Below are 22466 nucleotides of genomic sequence, written 5' to 3'. Positions count from 1 at the left end.
GTATGTTATTGTCTCCTCTCCAGGTCAAGGATCCATCTTTTTCTGTCTCTTTATAGAATTTAACACTAGCGTATTGTGGTCCATGGCTACAGCTCCTACAGATAATAGCAGTACAGATTATAAATAGCAATAACCTATATGTAACCTATATCAAGTAAAATACTGCTTTCTGTTCTCTGTAAGTAGCTGATTAATTTCTGGAATTTTATAGGCTTGATACTAAGATGTCTGCGTCTTTGTGCAATAATCCTGAATTGTTAGATGATGAAACTGACTGACATGGACCTACGTAGGATATGGTTCATCTTTCACAGAAAGAAGAGATTTCTTTTCACGACAAGAGCTATTGATTGACTCATCTGTTTATCAAAAATGCTGCTAGCTGAAGTAGTGTGTGCTTCTTAGTGATCAGTTTCTGAGTATCCTCTTCAGTAAATCTTCACTGGCACTTAAGAACACCTTTCTTATTTTAAGTAGTTATAAAATAACTTAGTTAAAGAAACGTTGCTGAGTTTTGCTTTGCATGCAGAAATGCTGTTTCACTTTTTGGAGCAGGGTATATAACACAGTCTGTCACAAGACATTTTGTAGTCTTTTCAGATATACCTGGCCTTTCATTAAAGCAAATGAAATAGCATTTTCTTTAGTTTTGGAGTTTCCATGTAATGAAAAAAGGCTGCTGTACACATGAGTCGACCAGGTGTAATAAAAATAGTTATCGTAATATTATTTGCAGGAAAAAAATTGGAGCAAAGACTAATTCCACAACTTTAATGCTCAACCTGAACATAGCTTTAGACAAATATGTACGTTATGGTAACTAATTTAGATCTGCTTAACTTCTTGCAGAATAGCTTGTAGTTAAATAGAGAAGTAATTGACAAAGACGGTGGAGTTCCAAGGCACTTTAATATGTTTAGATGGAAGGAGCTGGAGTTGGCAGAACTTGATAGCTATTCAGAACACAGGTCCTGGGACTCTCTGGTTAATCTCAGCACTTAACCCTAGAGTTATTGCACTGAGGATCAGAAAAGATTTGCACTTCAAGCAACACTCACGTGAAGCAAAGGATTTACATAAGAGTAAACAAGTTCTGGGGTTTTGTGCTTTGTAGCTCACAATGTACAATATTTTTTCTGGTATGTATAATAGAAACTAGTTTGGTAATTTTTCACTGTTTATTGTGGGTGTGGTTTATTTGCTTGTTCGGGTTTTTCTTCTTTTACATTTTGTAATTACCTTGTAACAAGGCCAAAGACTTTGAAACTTAATTATCAAAGTATTCTTAGTCGCAGTTATCGTATTTCATTGGATGCATTTGGATATGTTTTGTTTGACAAAGCAACAAATGGACAGAAATGGATGCTTTGAGGAACGAGTAATGACCTGTTTTGCTTAAAAGTTAACAATTCAACTCCAGTCGAGTTGCAGGACTGAAAAGTTTTACATCTCACTGATGTAAGCTCCATGGTTGTATTTACAAAATACAATTGAATATTGTATTGTTTGAATTAAATTACTGAATATTTTTATTTTTACACAATCATATTGAGTGGACAGATTTCTACTTTTTTTCCGTCTTTGATTCTTTCATATTATAAGATCTTAATTTGCTTTATTTCTTTTGAAGAGGAATGTTGGAAGCATGAGAGTTGATAGCAGGATTACAGTAATTCTTAGAGAAAGTGGAAGAGGTACTTAGTATGGCATCCACTAATAATAGTTGATAATACCATTGTATGTAAGTGTACATTCATGAGCTGTTTATGAATTATGATTATATAATTTGTAATCTGTATTGGATTAACCATTTAGAAATGGATCTGTTAGTGCCAATTCAAGAGAGAGATATTGTATTCATTTTACAAAGAGCTTTCAGTCAAAACATGTAATTTCTTTCTGTCTGAGACAGGAGAGTGGGACGTGCATTAAATACAAACTTTTTGTTGCATCTGGTAAGAATTGTAAGGGTAGTATGCAAACTGGCTCTCCAATTTAAAACGTATACTTAACAGTTCCCCAGAGTGCCATTGTAGTGGACTAGAGCAAAATTCTTTTTCTATCATTGCTTCCTGTGTTTTCTAGTTATCTTCTATTTTATTCTTTAAATTGTGGGATTGCAAAACTTCATGTGAAATTAGAAGAAAGGTACTCAGCGCAACAAGTCATATGTAAAACATGGACGTTTAAGAGCCAAGCAGAACATCCTCAATTGCTGCAGAACTAGAGCCATTAGACTGAACTCTCTAAACAAAAGGAGCTCACTGAATTCCCCTAGGCTCTGTATCTGTTTCCATATGGATGGAATAGTTTTGCCATGCCACGATTTTAAAATATGGCTGCTACTCAGTGATACAGCCTTTGTACAATTAATATATCAAAGATTGCTGAGTTAAGGTGCCTTGGAAGAAGCTTGTAGTACTTCATTGTAAGTGGCAGTATATTCATCAGAATGGCTAAACCTGCATTTGCATAGTGAAAGGAGTTCCAGTTCCCCTTGGTATTACTGAGTAAGAAACGGGAATCCTAACCAGGTATCCATGTAGCATGAGGGAAGACTCTTGTACTTCTTTTGGATTACGTTGCCCATGTATTCAAGACAGAAATAATTTCTGATCTTTTTGCCAAATTGGTATGCTTATTTCCACTCCCCTGGAACTTCCGTTACATTTATTGTACCAACTAGATTCAGCCTGGGGAAAGACTCAGGGTTGGGTGGCAAATAACACTTTGTCCAGAAGCCGTGTCTCACTTCAGAAATTTCAAACAATAATAGCAAATGAGGCAGGGAGTTACTTGACAGTACTTCATATAACAGTTTTGAGTCAGATTTGCAGAAATGCTGAGTGCAAAAGTATAGCTTTCTATGCCTTTAATGCAGCTGGATATGAAAATGATGCATACCTCCAAAAACTAGACTTGGCTTCATAACCTGGACAGGAGAATGACAAAATTAATTACAAGTGTTAAATTCCCCATATTTAAGTTTTGCAGGTATAAGATAGGAATAATTATGCAACCTAATTGCTCGGGAGTGTTGTGAAGATATATTCATTCATATTTATGAAGCACTTGGGTATTATCATGAGAATGCCACGGACATTCCTTTAAGGAAATTAGTAATCCTGTGGTGTAGGAGTTAGGCCATTAAGATAAGGCCTTTCTTACAGGGAATTCCAGCAGAAGCATTGAGTAATTACCCATTTCAGAACCTTTTGCTCTTATTTTCATGTTTTTCTATGAACTTTTTTACTACCTCAAGTTTTTGAAAGTACTTACACTAAGTTGGTCCTGTGGAAATTTAGGATTGTGTCAGGTTTTGTTTCATAAATTGTAACGCACCTCAAAACATGCATTACAAAGTTAACATCAACCTTCAAATTAAGTGCTGATTTAAAGCATTTTTATATATGCAACCCCAAAATAGAACACCATTTTAATATAAAAAGTTTGTTCTTTCGAACAGCAGGATTAGAATTTTGGTAACACTTAGTCTGTGGCTCTCGCTGTTTGTTCATCTGTAGTAATTGTTAGAGCTTTGTGAAGTTATAAAATGATAATAGCTCATGGGCAGATCATCTACCTCACATGATTTTATCTTTTTACACTGTTTGTAACCTTTAAAGCAGTATCTCTGCGTGTGTGTGAGATTTGGAGACTGAGTGAAGTGAAATAGGAAATGGGTACAGCTGCAAACAACTTCCATGGGTTTCCGATAACACTGGGAATTACTTGGTGAGGAAATGAAGGGCCAGTGACCGCACAGTAGTATTGGCTTCATTTTGACAAAGGAAATCTTTGTCGTTTAACGGCTTGTGGGTTTTAATCCCATTTGACCTAATATTTTAGAACCTGAATAAAACCAGTATTACTGCATTGCACAGTAATGTGATTTAAAGTTAAATAAAAACCCAAACACTGAAATTGTTCTTGTTACTTCTGTAGCTGGCAAACAATGCCAGGCTCAATTATTGTTCATTCAAGTCACGCAGCTCGAAGCGTGCCCACCTGTTTACCTGTCACGTGCAAAGAAAATAAAGTGTTTGATTACACTGTCTTTAAAACAGATTATATTTTTTTTCTTTACCTTAACTGAAAACGTGACCAGATTTAACCCAAATGTTTGTCAAACTCCTGCAACGAGAGAGGGTTACATGAGTAAACAAAAGTTCGTATAGAAATACATTTAGAAAAAGAGTTTAATTCTGAAAAAAAACCACTTTTATTTTCATTTTTAAATATTGTTTAGAGCACTTGAAGTGCTATTAGGCTGGTGATTTTCAACTTGATCTTTTTTGAAACTTGGAAGACAAGTTAATATCTGTGAAATTTCTAATAACATCTTCACGTCCGCTCACTCTACAATATTTAGGGGTGTAGCACTTGAAAAGATAGAATATTTGCTGTACTATAGGCAGCTATTTTAAAAATTATTTGCAAGCATTTATGTAGTGATAACTTCTTTTAAATTTTAGGTAGTGGTTCTGGGGATTTTTATTTATTTATTTTATTTGTTCTCATACATCTCTCTGGAAAAAGAGAAATGGTAGGAGCTGGGGAAACAAACAGGAATGTAGTAAGTCCTTCCCTTTTCCTTTTTCTGTCCCTCGATCTACATAAAACTTCAGGCCATACTCTGCATGATCTATGTTGTAAAGCAGGACTTTAAAAGAAAGTGAGGTTTGCTTTCAATTTTTCCATATTCTGATGCAGTAATGGCGATGGAGGCAGACTCCCTCTATATCCTATGTTCTTTGAGCTGGAATATATAACGTGCGAAACTATAATTCTATCCAGGGAAGAGACAGTGATCAGATAGTGTTGTGAGCCATTTGCATGGTACCATCTTCACACAGCATAATGGCTTTCAAAGATTCCAGTCTTGTGTTCATATGCTCTCCGAGTAGTGTAACTTAATGGAGCATGTGTATATAACAACACTATAACATTGGTATTGATGAATTTCCTATTAAGAGAAGATTACTGAGAATTAACGCCCTGATTCACGTGTAGCTTGGCTTGATTTTTGAGTGATGAAAATAAAAGATCAATCCCAGCAAAAACATACGTGATATAATATAGTTTTTCTATCTGCAAAATTTACAGTGGAGTCGCAGTCAAAGGCTAACCAGGAGTTAGCTATAAAAATCTTCTTCAGCTTTTCTGAGAGCTGAGACAAGACCTTTGGCAGCAGTTTAGGTGATCATCTGTCATGAGTGTTGCATGGAGGTATTTACAGATGGTTGTTAGAAAAGCAGTTCCCTCTAAATCAGTAGATAAGAAACTGCAGTGCATTCCACACTTGTTCTAGTAGTATCCTGTCCTGTAAATGTAGGAAATAATGTGCAATTAAAACAAATGAAAAAGGGGGGGGTGGGGGATGGGGGGGAGAGGCAGCATCATCATACAATCCTCAATTCTCACTTAGAAATTAATGTTTTAGGGTTTAGATGTATAGGGAGTTAGGTGACCTCAAAACAAAGCCTGTAATGGTGTTGGAAATATCCCAGTATACTTAGTGTCATTTGAACAACTTTGTACTTTAGTAAATACATATGTCATCCATAAACCATCCTTAACATCAAAGGAGAGAAGATAATAAGGACAGTTGTATCTAACAAAGTTGTTACACAGTTGCCTCAACTTTTCTTTCATATGAAAGATTTAAATGAGTAGATGAAGAAAATTCCAAGAAGGTTATTTGTAGGCTTAAGGCTGCCCAGAACCCTGAAATATCTCAAAGTGCTAATCTATACTTCGTTTATCCATATACAGAGAACACTGGAATGAGGCAGCTCTTTAAAAAAAAATAAAAGTAAAAAAAAGGAATTGTTTTTATTCATGGTGTTAGATCATATGATGTTTTTTCTGGCATGCTACTCTTAGTTCCTGCCTCAGTTCCTTCAAGATAAAAACTTTTACGCCCAGTGTCAGTGTCTGTGATAATGTTGAAAAAGCCTCTGCCAAATCACACTTGTCATTCATCTTTTTCGAGTCCTTCAAAAACCTTCTGTATTTCAACAATAGAAATATAGTTGTGTGTTGGCTTTTTAAGGAGACGCATTCTTGAATCTGTCTACATTTTCAAATTTAGAAGACTGTATTTTCAAATCGAATGGCCAGTTCTGAAGTAGACAAAGTAAGACCAACCATCTCTTGCAACTGATGAGCTTTCTTAAGGAAATCCTCATGGTTTGGATTAATAAAAAACAAATAGTGAAATAAATAAATGAGAGAGAGACACACACACACACACACACACACACACACACAAAAAAAATCCAGTGATAAACGTTTGGAAGATAAATTTCCCCCTTTGATAATCTTCAAAATTGAAGGGACTAGATTTTGTCCATAACAGTCTGTTAGCTAGTTTCATATCCATTCTCTACAAATTAGTTAATTAAATATTATTTTTCACATTTTTATATTTTAAAATGTAATGTTAGTTAAGTAAAACATTGTGACTTTCTCTGATGAGTTTGTCTTTCATGAATTAATAATTTTATCTAGATTAAAATGAATGTTTTTAAAATTAAAATGTATTTTGTGTGGCTTCTTACTCCCATGTTTTCTTTGGGGTTATTTGGTGGCATCAGTTACTAGTATGGTATTGTAATGGAATTATGAGCTACACCTAAGTATGAAAGATTACTGTTGTGTGCTGGTGGTATTTTATGACCTGTGCACGTTTAGGTCCAGCGGGTGGTCTCATTTGTCTTTATGTAGATGGAGTCTTAGATTTGCTAAGATAACTGAGATCAAAACCCTCCTTTTACACTTTTGTTTCCAAGGTGGTTATAATAAGGGAGACCACATTTAAAACTAGTACTTCTCTTCAATTTTCTGGCATCCTGTAGGGTTATTTGGAAACTGTTTTCCCAAAAGACTCTTCCTTATTATAATATGCTAAATACTAAGAAACTTGAATTAGATTTTTAGATATTTTTTATTTTGCTGTAATTATCACCGTAATTTGTCAAAACATTTTAAACAGCTGTTCTCATACTTTGAAAAAAAAAAAAAAAAAAATTCCTAGTAGTATCAAACTTTCTACTCTTCCCCCATAATACATTTTCCTGTTCACAGAATTTTATTAACTGCCCAAAAGAATTCAATAATTTCTCCTGTTACTATAGTCATTCTCAACCAATGCTGTCACTAGTTATATCCTGTCTAATTGCCTCCAAAACACTATTTTGTGACTAAAAAACAGTCTTGGTAAAAAACAGTTGAGTTGCATAAGAGGAATTGTGACATCAAGGCAACAGCCAACATGGAAACCTACTCTGATGTTCCTCTTTGAAGTCATGTATTCTAATAACTTTTTAAATCTCTGTATTAACGTTTAGGTTGTTTCTGTAGCGAGATGTAGTAGCAATGCATGCAGACTTAGACTTTATGGTTGTTGTTATTTAACTACAAATCTGCATGTTGATGAATACTTCAGTTAAAACAAAAAGTTCAAAATTAAATTTTGCATTTCAGAGACAATACTTACCAACTGTAAATAGCTTTACCAGCAGAGTAAATTCCAAAGACTGTGTATGTTCGTTCTTCGTGAATTTGTCAATCTTCCTTAATCCACATGTGTGTTGCAACAGTTTTATGGGAGATTAATTGTGAAATTGTAAAACTTCTGTGACAGAGGAAGTGACCTCAAAACTAACCTCAATCCTTTAATAATTGGTCTTAAATCCTTCTCTCATCTGATTATGATTTTTTTTTTAAAACATATTAACAACTCAGTGCTGGCTACAGGAAGCTGAAAAGTGTGTTTCCTTTGTCCAGGGAAAAAACCCAAGAAGCCAAGTTTGGAAAGGAGCGCGGGGGTTTCTTTCTTTGTTCAAGCACTAAATGCAGTAAGATTATGTCACATTTGAAAAGATCTTTCAAGATGATGTGACATCTTACGGCAATAATTCTGTACTTACTCATTGAAGATGATATGTCTCAAAATGAGATAATGAAGTAATGAAGATCAGGTTACTTAGAGTTAATTACCGAAGGCATTTGAGCTTTGAATTGGTGTGGCTTTAGTATATCAGATGGTGCTGAAGGCAAGAGTATCTTTGCAAGGTAAGCAAAGAGATAACAAAAACTTGTAGTGTTCTGTTGATTGTAAGATCAAAGTTTATTCTATGGGAAATTTATCATCACTTACCAGTTTCCTTTCAATAATGATACTTGGGATTTGTTTTATTTTCCATTCAAAATTATTTTAGCTATTTTTTTATTATTTCTTAAGTACCTTTTTTTTTTTTTAAAAAAAAATCCTCTTATACTGCTTATGACTTACAGGTCTGTTTTTTTATCTTTTTTATGTATGAGAGGAACAAGCTACCAAAAGAACACGATTAACAATGAAACTGGATGCATCCTAAATGCTCTCGAGTACTCAGAAGGCAGGATCTTAGATAGGTTTCTTTTTCTACTATAGCTTTTTGAGGTGTGTGTGATTATTTATATATTGCTTTTCATTATTCCCCAAATGGTGTTACCAAATACTAAAAGAATTGCTGCAGAAGCAGTTATACCACTGTTTTAGTAAATCCAGACTGAAAATAACATACGTAGAGTATTTAAAACTATATGGTTTACCTTGTAAGACACATTTGAGCGGTTTTCTGTAATTGTGTGATCACTAAACACAGATTCTACACTTCATTTGAAATCTAGTTGAAATTGAAGCTCTGCAATGTTTATTGGATTGGATGGTTTAGTTGTTTGTATAAAGTGTTTTTTTCCTTCTTATACCATACGTTAATAATCTTTGGTGCGTTTCTTGTCTTTGCTCCCTGCCTCCAGTCACTAAAATGATTAATGAGTGCTCTGATCAGCAAATTCCAGGTCTTTATATCTGGATGCTGTTAAAATAGTTCAGGGATGTGACTCAACTTCAGATATGCACCTTACACTTATACTTCGTAGTAGTACGATTGAGTAGTTAAATTGCCTGGTTACTGATTAACATGGTAACTGGTGGTATGAAATATCAGCCATAGGATTAAGTACTTACTTTTTGACCCTACGTACTTGTCTTGGCAACAAGTAACAAACTCATAAACACTGATATCACTGTACTTCAATAAATGTTTCAGTGTGCTGACACAAGGACGCCGCTGTGGACTAGGCTACTTATCCCTTTTTTGATGCAGTCCTGACTTGGGTAGGACTGAGATCTCGATTATTACTTTGCTTTTCATGGACTACGATTCAAAGGGCAAAACATTTTATTCAGCTGCGATAAATGTGCCAAAAATTACTTTTGTGAATGAAATCCAGAGCATGCGCATCTGAACCAGGAATAAGGAAGTGCATAAAAAAAAAAAAAAAAAAAGAAGAAGAAAAAAAACAAACCCCAAACCAGAGAAAAAGGTGATATGAAAAGCAAATACAGTGTGTAGTTCTATAATGCATTTTAGCTCCTTCAGTCTGGAGTTGACCTTGGTGCCTGTATACTGTGGGAATATCCTGCTGCCTTTTGCCTGAACTGCTGCAGATGGAAGATGAAGGGGGAAAGGCACCAAAGCCATGAAAGACTGCACTGGTTGAGTGCAGTTATGCTATACTTAACAAAAAGGGAAAACCAGTTTCAGCACAGTGTACTCAGTAGACATCCCTTGGATTTTTTCTGAAACTGTCTGTTTATAGGGTGGTGTAACTCTCTTTTTCTTTTTAAAATACCCTGATGAGAAAGTTCATACGTGAAATGAAAAACTTTACTCCCAGAAGTGGATTTAAACTGTCTAGGAAAGTCCCCTAGGCCACCAGGCTGTAAGTTGTGCAAGTTCTACTGAAACAACTGTATAGCAAAAAAAAGGTAAGGTTCAAGAGGCCAGAGAGAATAAGCAAGCAACATCACGACTCTGTAGCTAATGGATAGAGTATTCAGCTAAGAGAGTGGAAAGAGGAACCTGGGATCCTGATTTCTCTTGAAAAGTGGTATCGTTTTTACAGTCTTTATTAAAATAACAGCAATGATTGCTTTTAAATCTTTTACTTGAGCAGAAGAGGCACTTGCAACCACTTAATGTGATTGTAAATGATACTGGTAGTTTCTTTTGGGACTAGTAAGTTTACAGTCATATTTTCAGCACTTGAAAATTACTGGTGACAATTCTGTTGCTGGTTTTATTGAGAGCTATTAAGGTGCTTAAGAGAAGGAAAAGTTTAGGAATGAAAAGCAAGTCAAATTTCTAACGAACTGTCTTTAGGACTATGTAAACCAAAGCTGTTCAGTTCCTTTATGATATGCTTTCTCCACTGTGATAGTTGGTTAGGTCTATGATTTTGTTTGTTTCTTAACTCGGCAGCCTGCCTTCATGGTGGTATGTTACAATGGCACACTGTCTAGCTTATAATCACCACCTATACATGACTGGTAAGACATGGAGTTTATATTTTGTCAGCTGCAAAGCTGAAATCTGTTCTTAAATCCCTCTGCTATTACTTTTAATTGACCTATTTTTATTAACCTGTTTATTTACTTTGGCTGTGAAGCCTTGTCTTGGCTTACGTAGAGGACAAGATTTGACTGCAGTCTTGCCAAAAAGTGTATCTGAACATCTTTATAAAAGAAATATTGGCCTTTTCTGATGGTCATTGTTTGTAAAGTAAGTTAGGTGTGAAATGAGTTGAAAGGAAGGAGACTGAAAAAAATAGTTGTCTATCTGTGGCAGTGGTGAAACAATCGTGAATTATTGTGCTCATCATTTTGTCCGTATTTCAGAAAGTGTTGAGATATTGGAGGCAGTTTAAAACAATGTCATAAGAGATCTTCCTGACAGTGAGACTTGATGCTCGCTGTGTTATCAGAGAAATCTTAAGATGTGACTTGATCACACAAAGGACTTCCATGGGGAGGAAACTGCTGATTCCAGTGGACTTCTTGGACAAAAGAAGGATCTATTCCCCTGTCTAGAAGGGAAAGCTGTCTTGAATTAGATATAATACACTATTTCTTAATGAGGATGATTAGTAGGTGATCCAGCATTGAGGTGCAACAGCATCTTTTATCACTTGAAGAGACATAATTGGTCTTTGACTTGCAGAATGTATGCTGTAATTTGCCTAGTGCTTTAGGATTGTGTTATGCAGTCGTCAGACTAGATTATCATTGCAGCCACATGTGAATTTAAAATTCATGCTTACTTCAACTCTTACACTGATTTATATATTAAGAGCTTGTAAAGAAAATCCCAAGATAATTGTTTTTAGCATTCATTAGTAATTTGTCATTTTTGAGGTTGAAGTGGGGGAACAAGAACTTAAATAACAATATGTTATCAGTAAATTTATCTAAAGCTTTAAACCGATTGAGTTGCGCTAATGCAGTCCAGAGAAACCGTTTCTGCTGACTGGTTATGGTTTGCGTTCAACACAGAAGACAAAAATCTCATCAACAAAACGTGCCCTCCCTTACCATATTGAATTCCAATGTCTTGTGTCTGTTGAAGTTGGTGATAAAAAATGTTGTAGCTGCTTTCCACGCTTCCTTAAACCTCCAGTGCCAATGCATTCAAAGATCAGAGAAACTGTATTTCTTCTTGCAACGACGGCTTTTTCTGATGATGCTACATTTATTGCTGAGATCGTCCATGCTATAAAGGTAGCTAACATCATGGCATTAATATTAATATTCTTAACGCAGTACCCACCTAGTGTTCTATGGTTTTTTAAAGAGATTGCCGTTTCAGCATGGAATGGAAGCTGTTGTTGATGTGCTGTTTTTCAGATACAGAGGTAAACGTGATGTAACTGTGCACGGAGTTGAAAGCTTATATGGGATAAAATAAATCCCTGCTAATGTCAGCTCCCTTGTGCTATTTTCTGTTCTAAATGTAGTGCTTTTATTTATATTTATGTAATTGAATGCTGTTGTTACGTTTTTGTCTGTTTGTTTTAATGCTGTTTAAAATAGAAATCTGAAGTAAATTTTATTTGAATACAGCTGTAACTATTTTGATTTTTCAGTAGACCTCAAATAGACAGGGGATATCCCCAGAATGTAAACTCAAAGGAGGAATGAAGGGAGAAAAGTACAGTTGTAGGTGTTACCTGGTCTGGGTTTTTTATTTTGTTTTCGTTACGGATGTTTACTCAGTTCATTATAGTACCTCTCCAGATAGTGAGGCAGAACAACTGTGGTTTATCCACAGACTCCCTAAATTATTAAGCTACTATTATGAAAATGTTTCTGCTGAGGTGAATTTTGAAACATTACTGAATAGAAAAATTGCACCAATTCGCTAGAGATACCATTTGCTCATCATTAGCTTAGACATGTTTGTTATAAACTTGTGTTTTCCCAAGGAAACTTGACCCATCTTGCCATAGCGTGCATTGATTCCCAGGTGGAATAATAGCAATGTGAATTACTGGAACTCATTGTTCCTTTTGGGGGGAGTGGGGGGGTGGTAAGAGGAGGCAGAAGGAAAATGGGAAAATATGACTGCAAAACGATGCTCTGGGAGTCAGTTTTGCCTCAAAAATGAATGCTTTGTTCAGTGATCTGTTTCTCAACACATGCTCTCATTTCTCTCATTCAGCAGTGAACAGATTCTTCCCCCCCTCATAATAAGGATTTCAAAACTGCTTATGTTACAGACTTCTTCAGAGGTTGAAATGATCCTTTACTTGTCACCTCTGTGCAGATGTGGTGTATGCAAAGGTGTGGTTATTCATTTGTTTGTGTAGAGGGAGGGACGCGGCAAGGAGATCTCCAAACTGTTACAGAAAAAGAGAAGGGAGCTCAATCTAAAAAGTTTGAGAACTTTTGTTTTCAGTAGAAAGAAGAGGGTGGTGGCTTCTGTTGCAGCAACCTGGCTTATATTAGGTGCAAAGATTCTCACCAGCCATCTTAATGTGCAGTCACAAAAGCCACACTGCATGGGAACACTCGACCTTATTATCACAGCCTTAATTCAGAAAAGCTCTCCAACAGGTGATGAAATCTGTCGATGCAGCATTAAACATTTTATAATATACAAAAACTTGGAAAAAATGGAAAAACTTAGTGATTGCCATAACCAAACCTTTTACAATCTTAAGCTGTAGTGAAACACTTGACTGAAGCTAAATTTCCGCTTAGGAAAGCGGCTAGCAGCAAAGAGTTAAATAAAAAGAATGTCATGCATGTGTATGTGATTCTAAATCCAGAAGTGTTACATTTCCTTTGTTGGCATTAGTTTCTGCTGAATATACAGGATATATATGGTGAAGACTAAACCCTTCTGTTATTGGTCCGAAGTGTTTTAACAGAAGTGTGGCATGCTTGGTTGAAAAGACTGGAAGTTTTAACAGATGAAAGCATGTATTTTGTTCTTACTGGATATTTTTCTGCTTACCCATTCGAGTTGTATAGAGTTGTACATTCATTAGCAGAAATTATATCTGGAACTAGACTTTCTTTAACAAACTATAGTATGTGGAGTAGTGGTGCATGATAGAATTCTGTCTGGAGTGCCTGCTGCATAAGCGTATTTTTATTTTTTTCCCAAAGTATTAGTTGGCATTTATTAGCGGTGCATCCAGTCTTAATGGCTCTTGCTGGGGGAAAAGTGGGTAGGAAGCTGTTGAAGGGTGCCATCTTTCTGCTCTCATGTGTTAGCAATTCTCTCCTTGCTGCTGCGAGAGATGGAATCTAATATTGTCAGAGGGTGTAGACTGAATATTGGATATTCAGAGAAATGCAAGCATAACGAGACATTTCTGCTGGAATTACTTCATTCTTCCTGTGCTTTTGGGGATCCTCCCTACCCTCAACCCAGCAATTGAACAGCCAACTCCTTTAGCGGCTGTGCTGAAATTTACCCTTTTCCCTTGCAACTGTGGTGAGTCTCAGGGGGATTAATGCTTCATGGGAGGGCTTCTGCCGGCTTTCTCCAGAGGTACTCAGTAGAAAGAGGTGTTTAGGAGAGATTGTGTTTCTTGAAGTCACCTACAAGTCCCTTTGCTCGAGGGAAGCAGATGAGGCATCTGCTCTGCCATTTGTTCATTTCCAGTTAACAGTTCTGCGCTGTTCCCCATAGAGCCTGTGAAAAGAAAAGGTGTGCCTTGGCCAGTCTTAGCCAGGAGATTGGGAGGAAGCTTTGTTTAGAATATGTGACAATAAATATTTTCACTTGTCATTGTTCACAGCTCTGAAATCTCGATGGGAAGATACTAACTCAAGGAGGTTAATACATAGTTGTCACATCCTTTTTTTTTTTTTTTTTTTCTCCCTTCCCTGTCCCCCCTGCCTTAAAATTTAGACTATCAATGCAGCATTTTTTCCTCGTTTTTTTTTAATTTTTATTCCCGCTTTCTTTGTAATGAAGGGAAATTACTTCATAATACCACTAAGATGTATCCTAACAATTACACACGTATATTCTATGTGTTGCAAAAGCATAAAAAAATAAAGTAGGAGAAGATTATAGATCTTTGTCTAGAATACTAGGTGAATATAATGGATTTGGCACAACAGCAAGCCAAATGGCTGGAAAAACAAGGGCAGGTTTGACCATAATTGGAACAGGCATTATTTGCTGTTTTGCAGGCATTATTTGAAGAACAGTTGTTTGAATATTTGACAGCTGTAATATTGCCTTATATAGGTTTTGTTAATATTATTTAGCGCAGACTGTCTATTTTGTTGGTATGTGTAGACTACAACTCTATTTTGACAGGAGCATTGAGTAGCTGGGCACTGGTGGTATGCAATTCTGTTTCTGTTGGCCTTTCTCTTTTAAGTGAAACTGAAATCTTTATTGCTTTTCTTACTTACGCACTATTTTTTTATCTGCTATGAGACAAAATTGAAGGCTTGCTTATTGTAGCAGATCAACCCTGAAAACTTTATAAATGGATTTTAATTTTGCTTATAAGAGGTTTTATTAATAATAAGCTTACACTACAGTTAGAAAAAGGAACGTGAAGTATGCAGCCTGTGTTTTGTTCTCTGTTTTGTCCTTAATTGGGTAATTGCTTTCCTGTTTTTCAGTTTGACAATTAAGGATCGAGATGTCAGTGCTTTTCTGTCACTGTAAAAAGCTGGGACAGTTGCATAAAAGGTCTCATGACATTGCAGCATCTTCTAACATATGCAGGATTCTTCCTACAGAGAACAGGATTTGCGTCAGGCGAATCCAAATCTTGGTGTTTGCTCCATGAAAAGCCAAGTTGGGTCTAGCAGGGTTTACTAGCACGGGCTCAGTGCCATGTGAACACAGTGATGGTGTTTGGGGGGCCAACTTGTACCTGCAAACAGGTTGATGGCTTTGTGTAGCAAAGAAACAGTTATCTCTTGTGTCTGCATCCATGGCACGGTTAACCCCCACCATACCAAACCATGCAATTACAACTGAGAGTTGACTGAGTTTACTTTTCAAGAAACTCAGTAATTTAAATTTTGACCCTACTGGTAGGGAGAATTAATTCAAATAAGATGCTTTTGTATTTAGATTTCACTGTCTTTTTGTCACCTCTTGCTCTTTGACTTTCTTCATTTAAAGTAAAACTCATCATGCTTTCGTAATCTTGCATCAAAGGTGTATCAGACTCTTGCAACAAAATATAACATCATGCATCAAAAACTTGTCGTCATTCTCCGCTATTGCCAATAGCAACCCTTTGGCTCCTTGTCATTGCCAAATGAAGCCAATGCACACAAATTGCTCTGCTTTCCACCATCCACCATCTCTTCAGGTCATTTTTTTTTCTGTTGTTATCACTAAAAATATATACAGATGTTTCTTCTGAAGAGATTGGTAATTGTTCAAATCATGTCTGTAAGCACCCTTTGAATAAGGTGTATGAACACCTTCTGAAAACAAGATTTCATGTGAGTGAATTGCATACATTACTCCTGTCAGAAGCATGACATGCACAGATGTGTTGGAAAATTGAAGTGTATGTGTCTGAAGGGCTACAGCCATGTAGCTTCCAGATTGCAACGAATATTTTCAAGGCCCTTAAGGACTGGAAACCCCTCACCCCTTCCCTTAATGAAAGCGCAAGTTCTGCAATAATAGAAGAGACCACCTAAGAAGAAATTGAGATTGGGTATATCAGTAACTACTGGTTTAACCTAACCTTGATTCAGATTATTTTCTTTAAGGCTCTGATTAATTATTCTTTTATGTTTACAGGTCTAATTACAACCACATCTAGAAAACTAGATCGAGAGCAGCAGGGAGAGCATATACTGGAGGTAAATAATTTCTTTATTTCTCTGAAAAACAGTAAGTTCGTTGCTCTTTTACAGAGAGTTAAATTTACCATACTTGATCACTATATGAAGAATTTAGAGAACTGGATTTCAGAAATAATTTGCTTCTATGATCATTATATTGCAATACACAAAAATACCTATCTTATAAAAACAGTGTTGTGACTTTTTCATAAGAAAAGAGTTAATATGCAGATCAAGGGCAATTTTTTGGTTTTATATCGGTTAACCAAGATTTTTTTTTCAAAGAGTACAAAGGCATGATTGTTAAAAGGAGGAAAAGGAGGAGTGTGCTTCCTTTTTTTTTTTCCTCTGTAATTATTGGAATAGCTATTTCAGCCTGCCTTTTGATGAATATAGACCTCTGAAAAAGAAGTGTGGAATCTTTTTTTAACATTGTGAATACAAACAGATAGTAAGTGAGTAGACATTTTTCTACATAACATATTTATCAATCACATAAGTAGATGAGTTGCAAAATATGCCTTATAGATTCAGAGTCCAAGAGCATGAAATTCATGACATAATTCTTTTATTTAGCTACATTTAATTGATCACCTGTAATTCATGTAATACCTATTCTCATTCTCTGTCAAACAACATGAAGGAAAAACACATAGACTAATGTGAGTCTTCCAGTTTCCCAATGTTGCCGTGCAGTGTGGTGGCACTTAATTTTCACAGTGATACTTACATGCTAAGATTTATGTGGAACCTTTATTGTACCTTTCCTCCTGGATGATAGATAAAGGACTGCAGCGTGAGTCGGCAAAACTAACATTAAAGCTGGAGAAGCAAGTTCGCACTTACTCAAAACCTATGAAATCTGTAGAAAGGTTTTCTAGTAGGACTGCATAGACTTGGAGATGAATGCTATTCCTTGATAGCACAAACTACCCTTTTTCAGAACTCCAGTGTACATACAGTCTTCTGTCCGCTTGGTGCATTACAAGCTGGATTAATGCAGCTGTTGGGCCAAATTTTTATCATTATTTTCGTTTCTGTATCAGCTTCGGAAATAACTCTGCACAAAAGTAGCAGTAGGGTGGAATTTCCTCTGCAGTGTGTTTCTAGTAGTACTCATAGCAAAGTTAATTGGCAAATCTGGTTTAGTACTAGGCATGTTATTCCTGTAAAGTCACTATATTATTCTCTTTTAAATTACCTCCTTAAATCTGCTTGTGTCAGTTTCCCAAAGCACTTCATGTCAGTTATATCTCATTTCTTGGCCACTGCTATGTATATTAATTGTAAAATTGGTATCTCATGATTTTTGCTCCTATGCATATTGTGCTGGCTTTTGTATTAGATCTGTACAGAAAATAAAATGAGCTGTGGATCATTCTCTGACCCCGAAGCCACCTGGCAGAGTATGGCTTTGAACGCACATACCTTATCCCTGGCAGCGGGTTGCCATGTCCACGTTGCATGTTGAGAACGGTGCAAGGATTGTGTGAATTCTCAGGCTGCAGCGAGGCAGTATGTGGGAGGTGCTTCTTGTTCTGGGCCAAAATTTATGCCACAGATCACACTAGCAGTGTAATATTACAGACAGTTTTCTGCTAGCAGTCCTGCCTGCTAATTTAACCTAAATTATTACAAGATAACATGTACAGGACTCAAAGTTGTTTGTTTGGGTTTTTTTTAAGGTTACAGTATCATACAATGGTACATAAATCCTCCTGGTTTCAGCTTTCTCTGTAAAGAGACTAGATTAAGCTGATTGCTCTTTAGTTTGGAATATTGGTGGTTGCCTGCTAGTATCGTTTATAATTCTTCATTCTTCCTTCATTTTGAATCCCAGCTGGTTGTTAAAGTTTTAAATAAAAGTCTGCGAAGTATCCAACAAAAGAACTCGTAACTAGAGAGCGAGAATGACAGACAGCACAGCCCAAAGTAGCAGTTTTCCCATTTGTTAGCTTTATGTTGACACCTTTGAAAATAGGTTGGAAAGAAACCCAGAAATGCACAGAATGATGGGCAATATTATGAGCCAAGTGCCGAGCATCTGGCTAATTAATTGAGCATTGAAATGTTGACCAGATGGGTTGGTGGGTTTATTCCTTGTTTGCTATTAAATTTGATCCTTGATTGCACTCCTGCTTACATAATAGTAATTAATATGCCCCATTCTTTTATTCCCAACTTGTAACTATTTTCTGAGTGCCAACTGTCACTTTTTTTAATGCAATTATTTTAGATTAGCTTCGTGTTATTCTCTTGTATCTTAGTAGTCTGTTTGTTATGTCAGTAATGCCTTCAAAACTGATGTGGCATTCAAATCCAACTAGATTTTCCTCAGATTTGCCATTTTCTTTCTGCTTGGCTCAGGGTAATGCTAACTTTATGTTAACAAAAAGTTATTCCACACCCCTTGGAATTTCCTCTTTTGGGATGTGTTTTGGGTTTTTTGCAAACTGAAAGATACATGGTTGTGTTCCATTACAAGTAGTAAAGGGAACACATATTCATATATGTGGAAATCCTACCATCTGTTAGAGATGAGCATGAACTTTTGCATTTCATGTTGTATTTCATGTGTTTTTGTTGTGGTTAATCACTTTACTTATGCTTTTTCATTTTCTCCATGCTTGCAAGTTATACCATGTTTCATCTGTATTTCCATTTTTTTCCTAAAATAGACGAGAAAGGGCAAAAAAACAAGAATATCTGATCATGTCCTCATTCATGTCAATGTAAATTCATTTTTTTCCATCAGGGATTCAATTGTAGTCTTCCATTAGTATTCATCTCACTATTTTGTAGTTATGTTTTCCTTGAATCCTTATGCTTTTCCATAGTCAAATTTCCCAGAGCATCCTAAGAACCAGTGAAAGAATTCACCATCCACATTCTTGAAGAAAAATACTTGTTCTCCCCACATCAGGGTGGGCTTGTTGGAACTGCAGTATCCTGTATCAGTGGTGTGTAGGGTGTTTATTTGAGATAGAGGGGGTTGGTTTGGTTTAACGCCCTCCACAGCACTGAGCTTAGAATCATAGAATCATTTCAGTTGGAAAAGACCTTTAAGATCATTGAGTCCAACCATGTATCTTCCCTATAATGTTTTCCCAGTGCTACTCTAGTGACTGACTTCTGTATGGAGCTTCCTCCCAGTAAAGACTTAAATCTTCCTCGCAAACTCAAAACCAAAAGGAAACTGCAGCATGTAACACATTTCCTATAGAATAGGTTAGAAAAACTGGGTGGTTGGTGGTTTTTTGGGGGGGTTTGGTTTTTTGTTTTTTTTGTTTTTTTTTTTTTTTTTTTTTTTTTTTGCATTCCCCTGCAGCTTTGACAAGCAGCCACTAGAATTAAGGTGAGCATCTCTCAGTTCATCAGTTTCCTCTAATTACAGCAGAGCTGGCATAGGTGACCTTCAGACATCCGTTTCTATGTAATAAAACGAAGGCAAATTAAGTCAAGGAAGATGACTTTGGGGGGGGGGGGGGGGAGAAAAAAAAAAAAGGAGTGAGAAAAAGAAAATGAAGGGAAGACCATAGAAAGGCTGAGGAAGAGTGCTGCACTAGGTCATAAAATTGTTCTTAAAATGAGACACAAGGATAAAAATTCTACAGCTAAAACCAAAACCAACGCAACATCAAAGAGAAAGCGAGGAAAAGAACACAAAAGATTGACAAAAAAATGTCTTTACCCATCATTATTCCGTGTGTCTTTAGTGCCAATTTTTTGGAAAATATCCCCTTCAGAAACTGAGATTTAGTCAAACCTGCTAAAGGTCAGGTAATACAGTTATCAGTGAAGAATTTGTATTTAAATGCTTTATGTAGTAGCAGCTAAACTCTCCCTTGAAAATGCCTGGTGTCTGTCTGAGCCTATTCGTTTTTGTGTGGATGGCAGGGTACAGCCAGAAAATGATGGGCCTGATTCTGTAACTCTCCTACTAACCCAGCTCTTGCAGGAAGCAGGGATATAAACCCCCTACCCTTTTCTTCTTTGAAGTAGATGGTAAAGTAATTTACATCTGCTTATATTTAACCCCTTATTAACTAATAAGGGATTAAATAGGTAGGAGTTATTCCTATAAATGAACTTAAATTTTCCATCAGTTTGGTCCTTTTCCAGTAGGGTAAGGATTTTTTTCTCTGTTTTCTGACTTCAAATTAACATAACTCTTCTATTATATTTCTGTTCACTGCCCATACCAATAATACCGGATCAGTCCTAGAATTAATGTTTTAGAAGATTTCATACTCATTTCCTGGCTTTTTTGTAGAAATGTTGACTATTGCTGGAAGAGCAGACTTGCTTTAATTTCCCATTTCGTTTAGTCTATGGAAATAGATTGTTGTGTGTCTTCCGTAAAAAGCAATTTTTAGGCTTCTTTCAAACAAGGTAGTGATTTTTATGTCTTAAAATACAGGGATTTTTAGTACATAAGCCTGTCAAATTCTAAAACTTATTTTCTTATGAAATCCTTTGAGGTGTAAAATCAAATTACTAAATTGAAAAGTTGCATGAAAACATTAGGCTGGAAGTACATCATGATATTTTTACAGTGAAGTTGTTGTCAGAGATACTATCCTTGTGTGCTGTTCCTGTACTCAATATTTCAGTTACAATGCTGCAAAATAATGAAATAGATTTAATATATATATATTGACTCCTACGTGCCATACATTGAAACATCAAAATGTTAAGATAGTAGCAGAATAAACTTTTGTAGCGCCTTTTGTAAATATTCACCAAATAACTGTGCACAATGGTCTTTAAGTAACTGAAGTTAGGGAATTACTTTACAGTTGTCTTAGGCAGTTGTAGGAAAATCTGATTTAAAAAGAGCATTTTTGGAAAGACCCTGTTTGAATTGAGCGCTAACCATATCCTTTTTAATAAAACCAGGTAACGGTAACGGACAACGGTATTCCTGCAAAGTCAACGATTGCACGGGTGATTGTGAAGGTCTTAGATGAGAATGACAATAAGCCTCAGTTCCTGCAAAAGTTCTACAAAATCCAGCTTCCAGAGCGTGGTAAGCCAGAACGAGAGAGAAGTGCTAGGAGAGAGCCGATCTATCGAGTTATCGCTGCGGATAAAGATGAAGGCCCCAATGCAGAGATCTCTTACAGCATTGAAGATGGTGATGAACACGGCAAATTCTTTATTGAACCGAAAACTGGAGTGGTTTCATCAAAGAAATTTTCTGCAGCGAGGGACTATGATATCCTTTCAGTGAGTCAAAATCTTGTATATCATGAATACACAAAGTCTTCTTTTATCTGTATTCTCATCACTTCTTACTCAGTAGCTGGCAGATGAGTGACTGCAGTATCTAAAGGAAGAAAGCTTCAACAAATCCAGAAGTATTGTTTTGTGAGTTTGTTTGTTTTGCGTTTTTTTGCTTTTAAAGGATGATTTCAGATGTTTGTATTGAGAAAGAGAATCAAGCAACTGCTGTTCTTTTCCGGAACTTGACAGATAACGAACACCATGAGGGAACATAAACAATCAGTTTCTGTCTCTTTCAGGAAGAAAGCAAAATAAAAGTGAATTTATGGTAACAGTTTGTGCTACTATCAGGTGCTGCATACTTTTTCTCCATTTGCAGATAATGAAGGGCAAGTGGCACTTTGAGAGACACTTAACCTTTTTGGGTGTATCTCACACAAGCAAACACGCTTGGAGCTTATTACTACTTTTCCATTTATGTGACATAATGATTTATGTGATCCTGTAGCCTAAAAGATGTGTCTGTTTCACAGATTAAAGCTGTAGATAATGGTCGTCCACAAAAATCATCAACTACACGGCTTCACATAGAATGGATTCCAAAGCCCGTCCCACCCACAGAGCCCATTTATTTTGAGGAAGCCTTTTTTTCTTTTACGGTGATGGAAAGTGACCCGGTTGCTCACATGATTGGCGTAATAGCTGTTGAACCTCTTGGAACACCACTTTGGTTTGACATAACGGGTAAGGATGCCTTAAGGGCTTTTATTATTAGAAACAAATGCACGGAGTCTGAGATACTAGAGGGCTCATTGCAGCTTGGTTTCTTAATCGTTCTTCTAAATAATGCAATGTTTTGGCATTCTTTGTCTGTGGATATGTATTTTTCCCCTTATTTCATTATAAATCAAAATGACTTTTCAATTTTTGTCAATGCCACTATATATCAAAGATTAAAATTGCATTGCAGAATATCTGCTGTGCTGCAGTTTCGGAAAAGACTTATGAATATTGTGTCAGTGAAATTAAAACGAATCAAATCAATCTCATAGACTGTAGGATA

The 22466-nt window shown here is 36.2% G+C and overlaps 1 protein-coding gene across 7 annotated transcripts in view; it reads left to right on the top strand.

Annotated features, from left to right (window-relative positions):
- The window catches only part of FAT1 (FAT atypical cadherin 1), a 112776-nt gene that overhangs the window by 41605 nt on the left and 48705 nt on the right, over positions 1–22466 (top strand). For all 7 annotated transcript variants that reach the window (XM_054202891.1, XM_054202894.1, XM_054202893.1 and 4 more), the window contains 3 exons: positions 16134–16195; positions 21077–21406; positions 21937–22147. In XM_054202891.1, the coding sequence (XP_054058866.1) occupies positions 16134–16195; positions 21077–21406; positions 21937–22147 (603 nt within the window). The remainder of the gene's footprint in view (positions 1–16133; positions 16196–21076; positions 21407–21936; positions 22148–22466) is intronic.

This window comes from Rissa tridactyla, chromosome 5, assembly GCF_028500815.1.
Source record: "Rissa tridactyla isolate bRisTri1 chromosome 5, bRisTri1.patW.cur.20221130, whole genome shotgun sequence".
Lineage (NCBI taxonomy): Eukaryota > Metazoa > Chordata > Aves > Charadriiformes > Laridae > Rissa > Rissa tridactyla.
The sequence above is the reverse complement of the archived record's forward strand: the minus strand, read 5'-3'. Positions and strand labels throughout refer to the sequence as shown.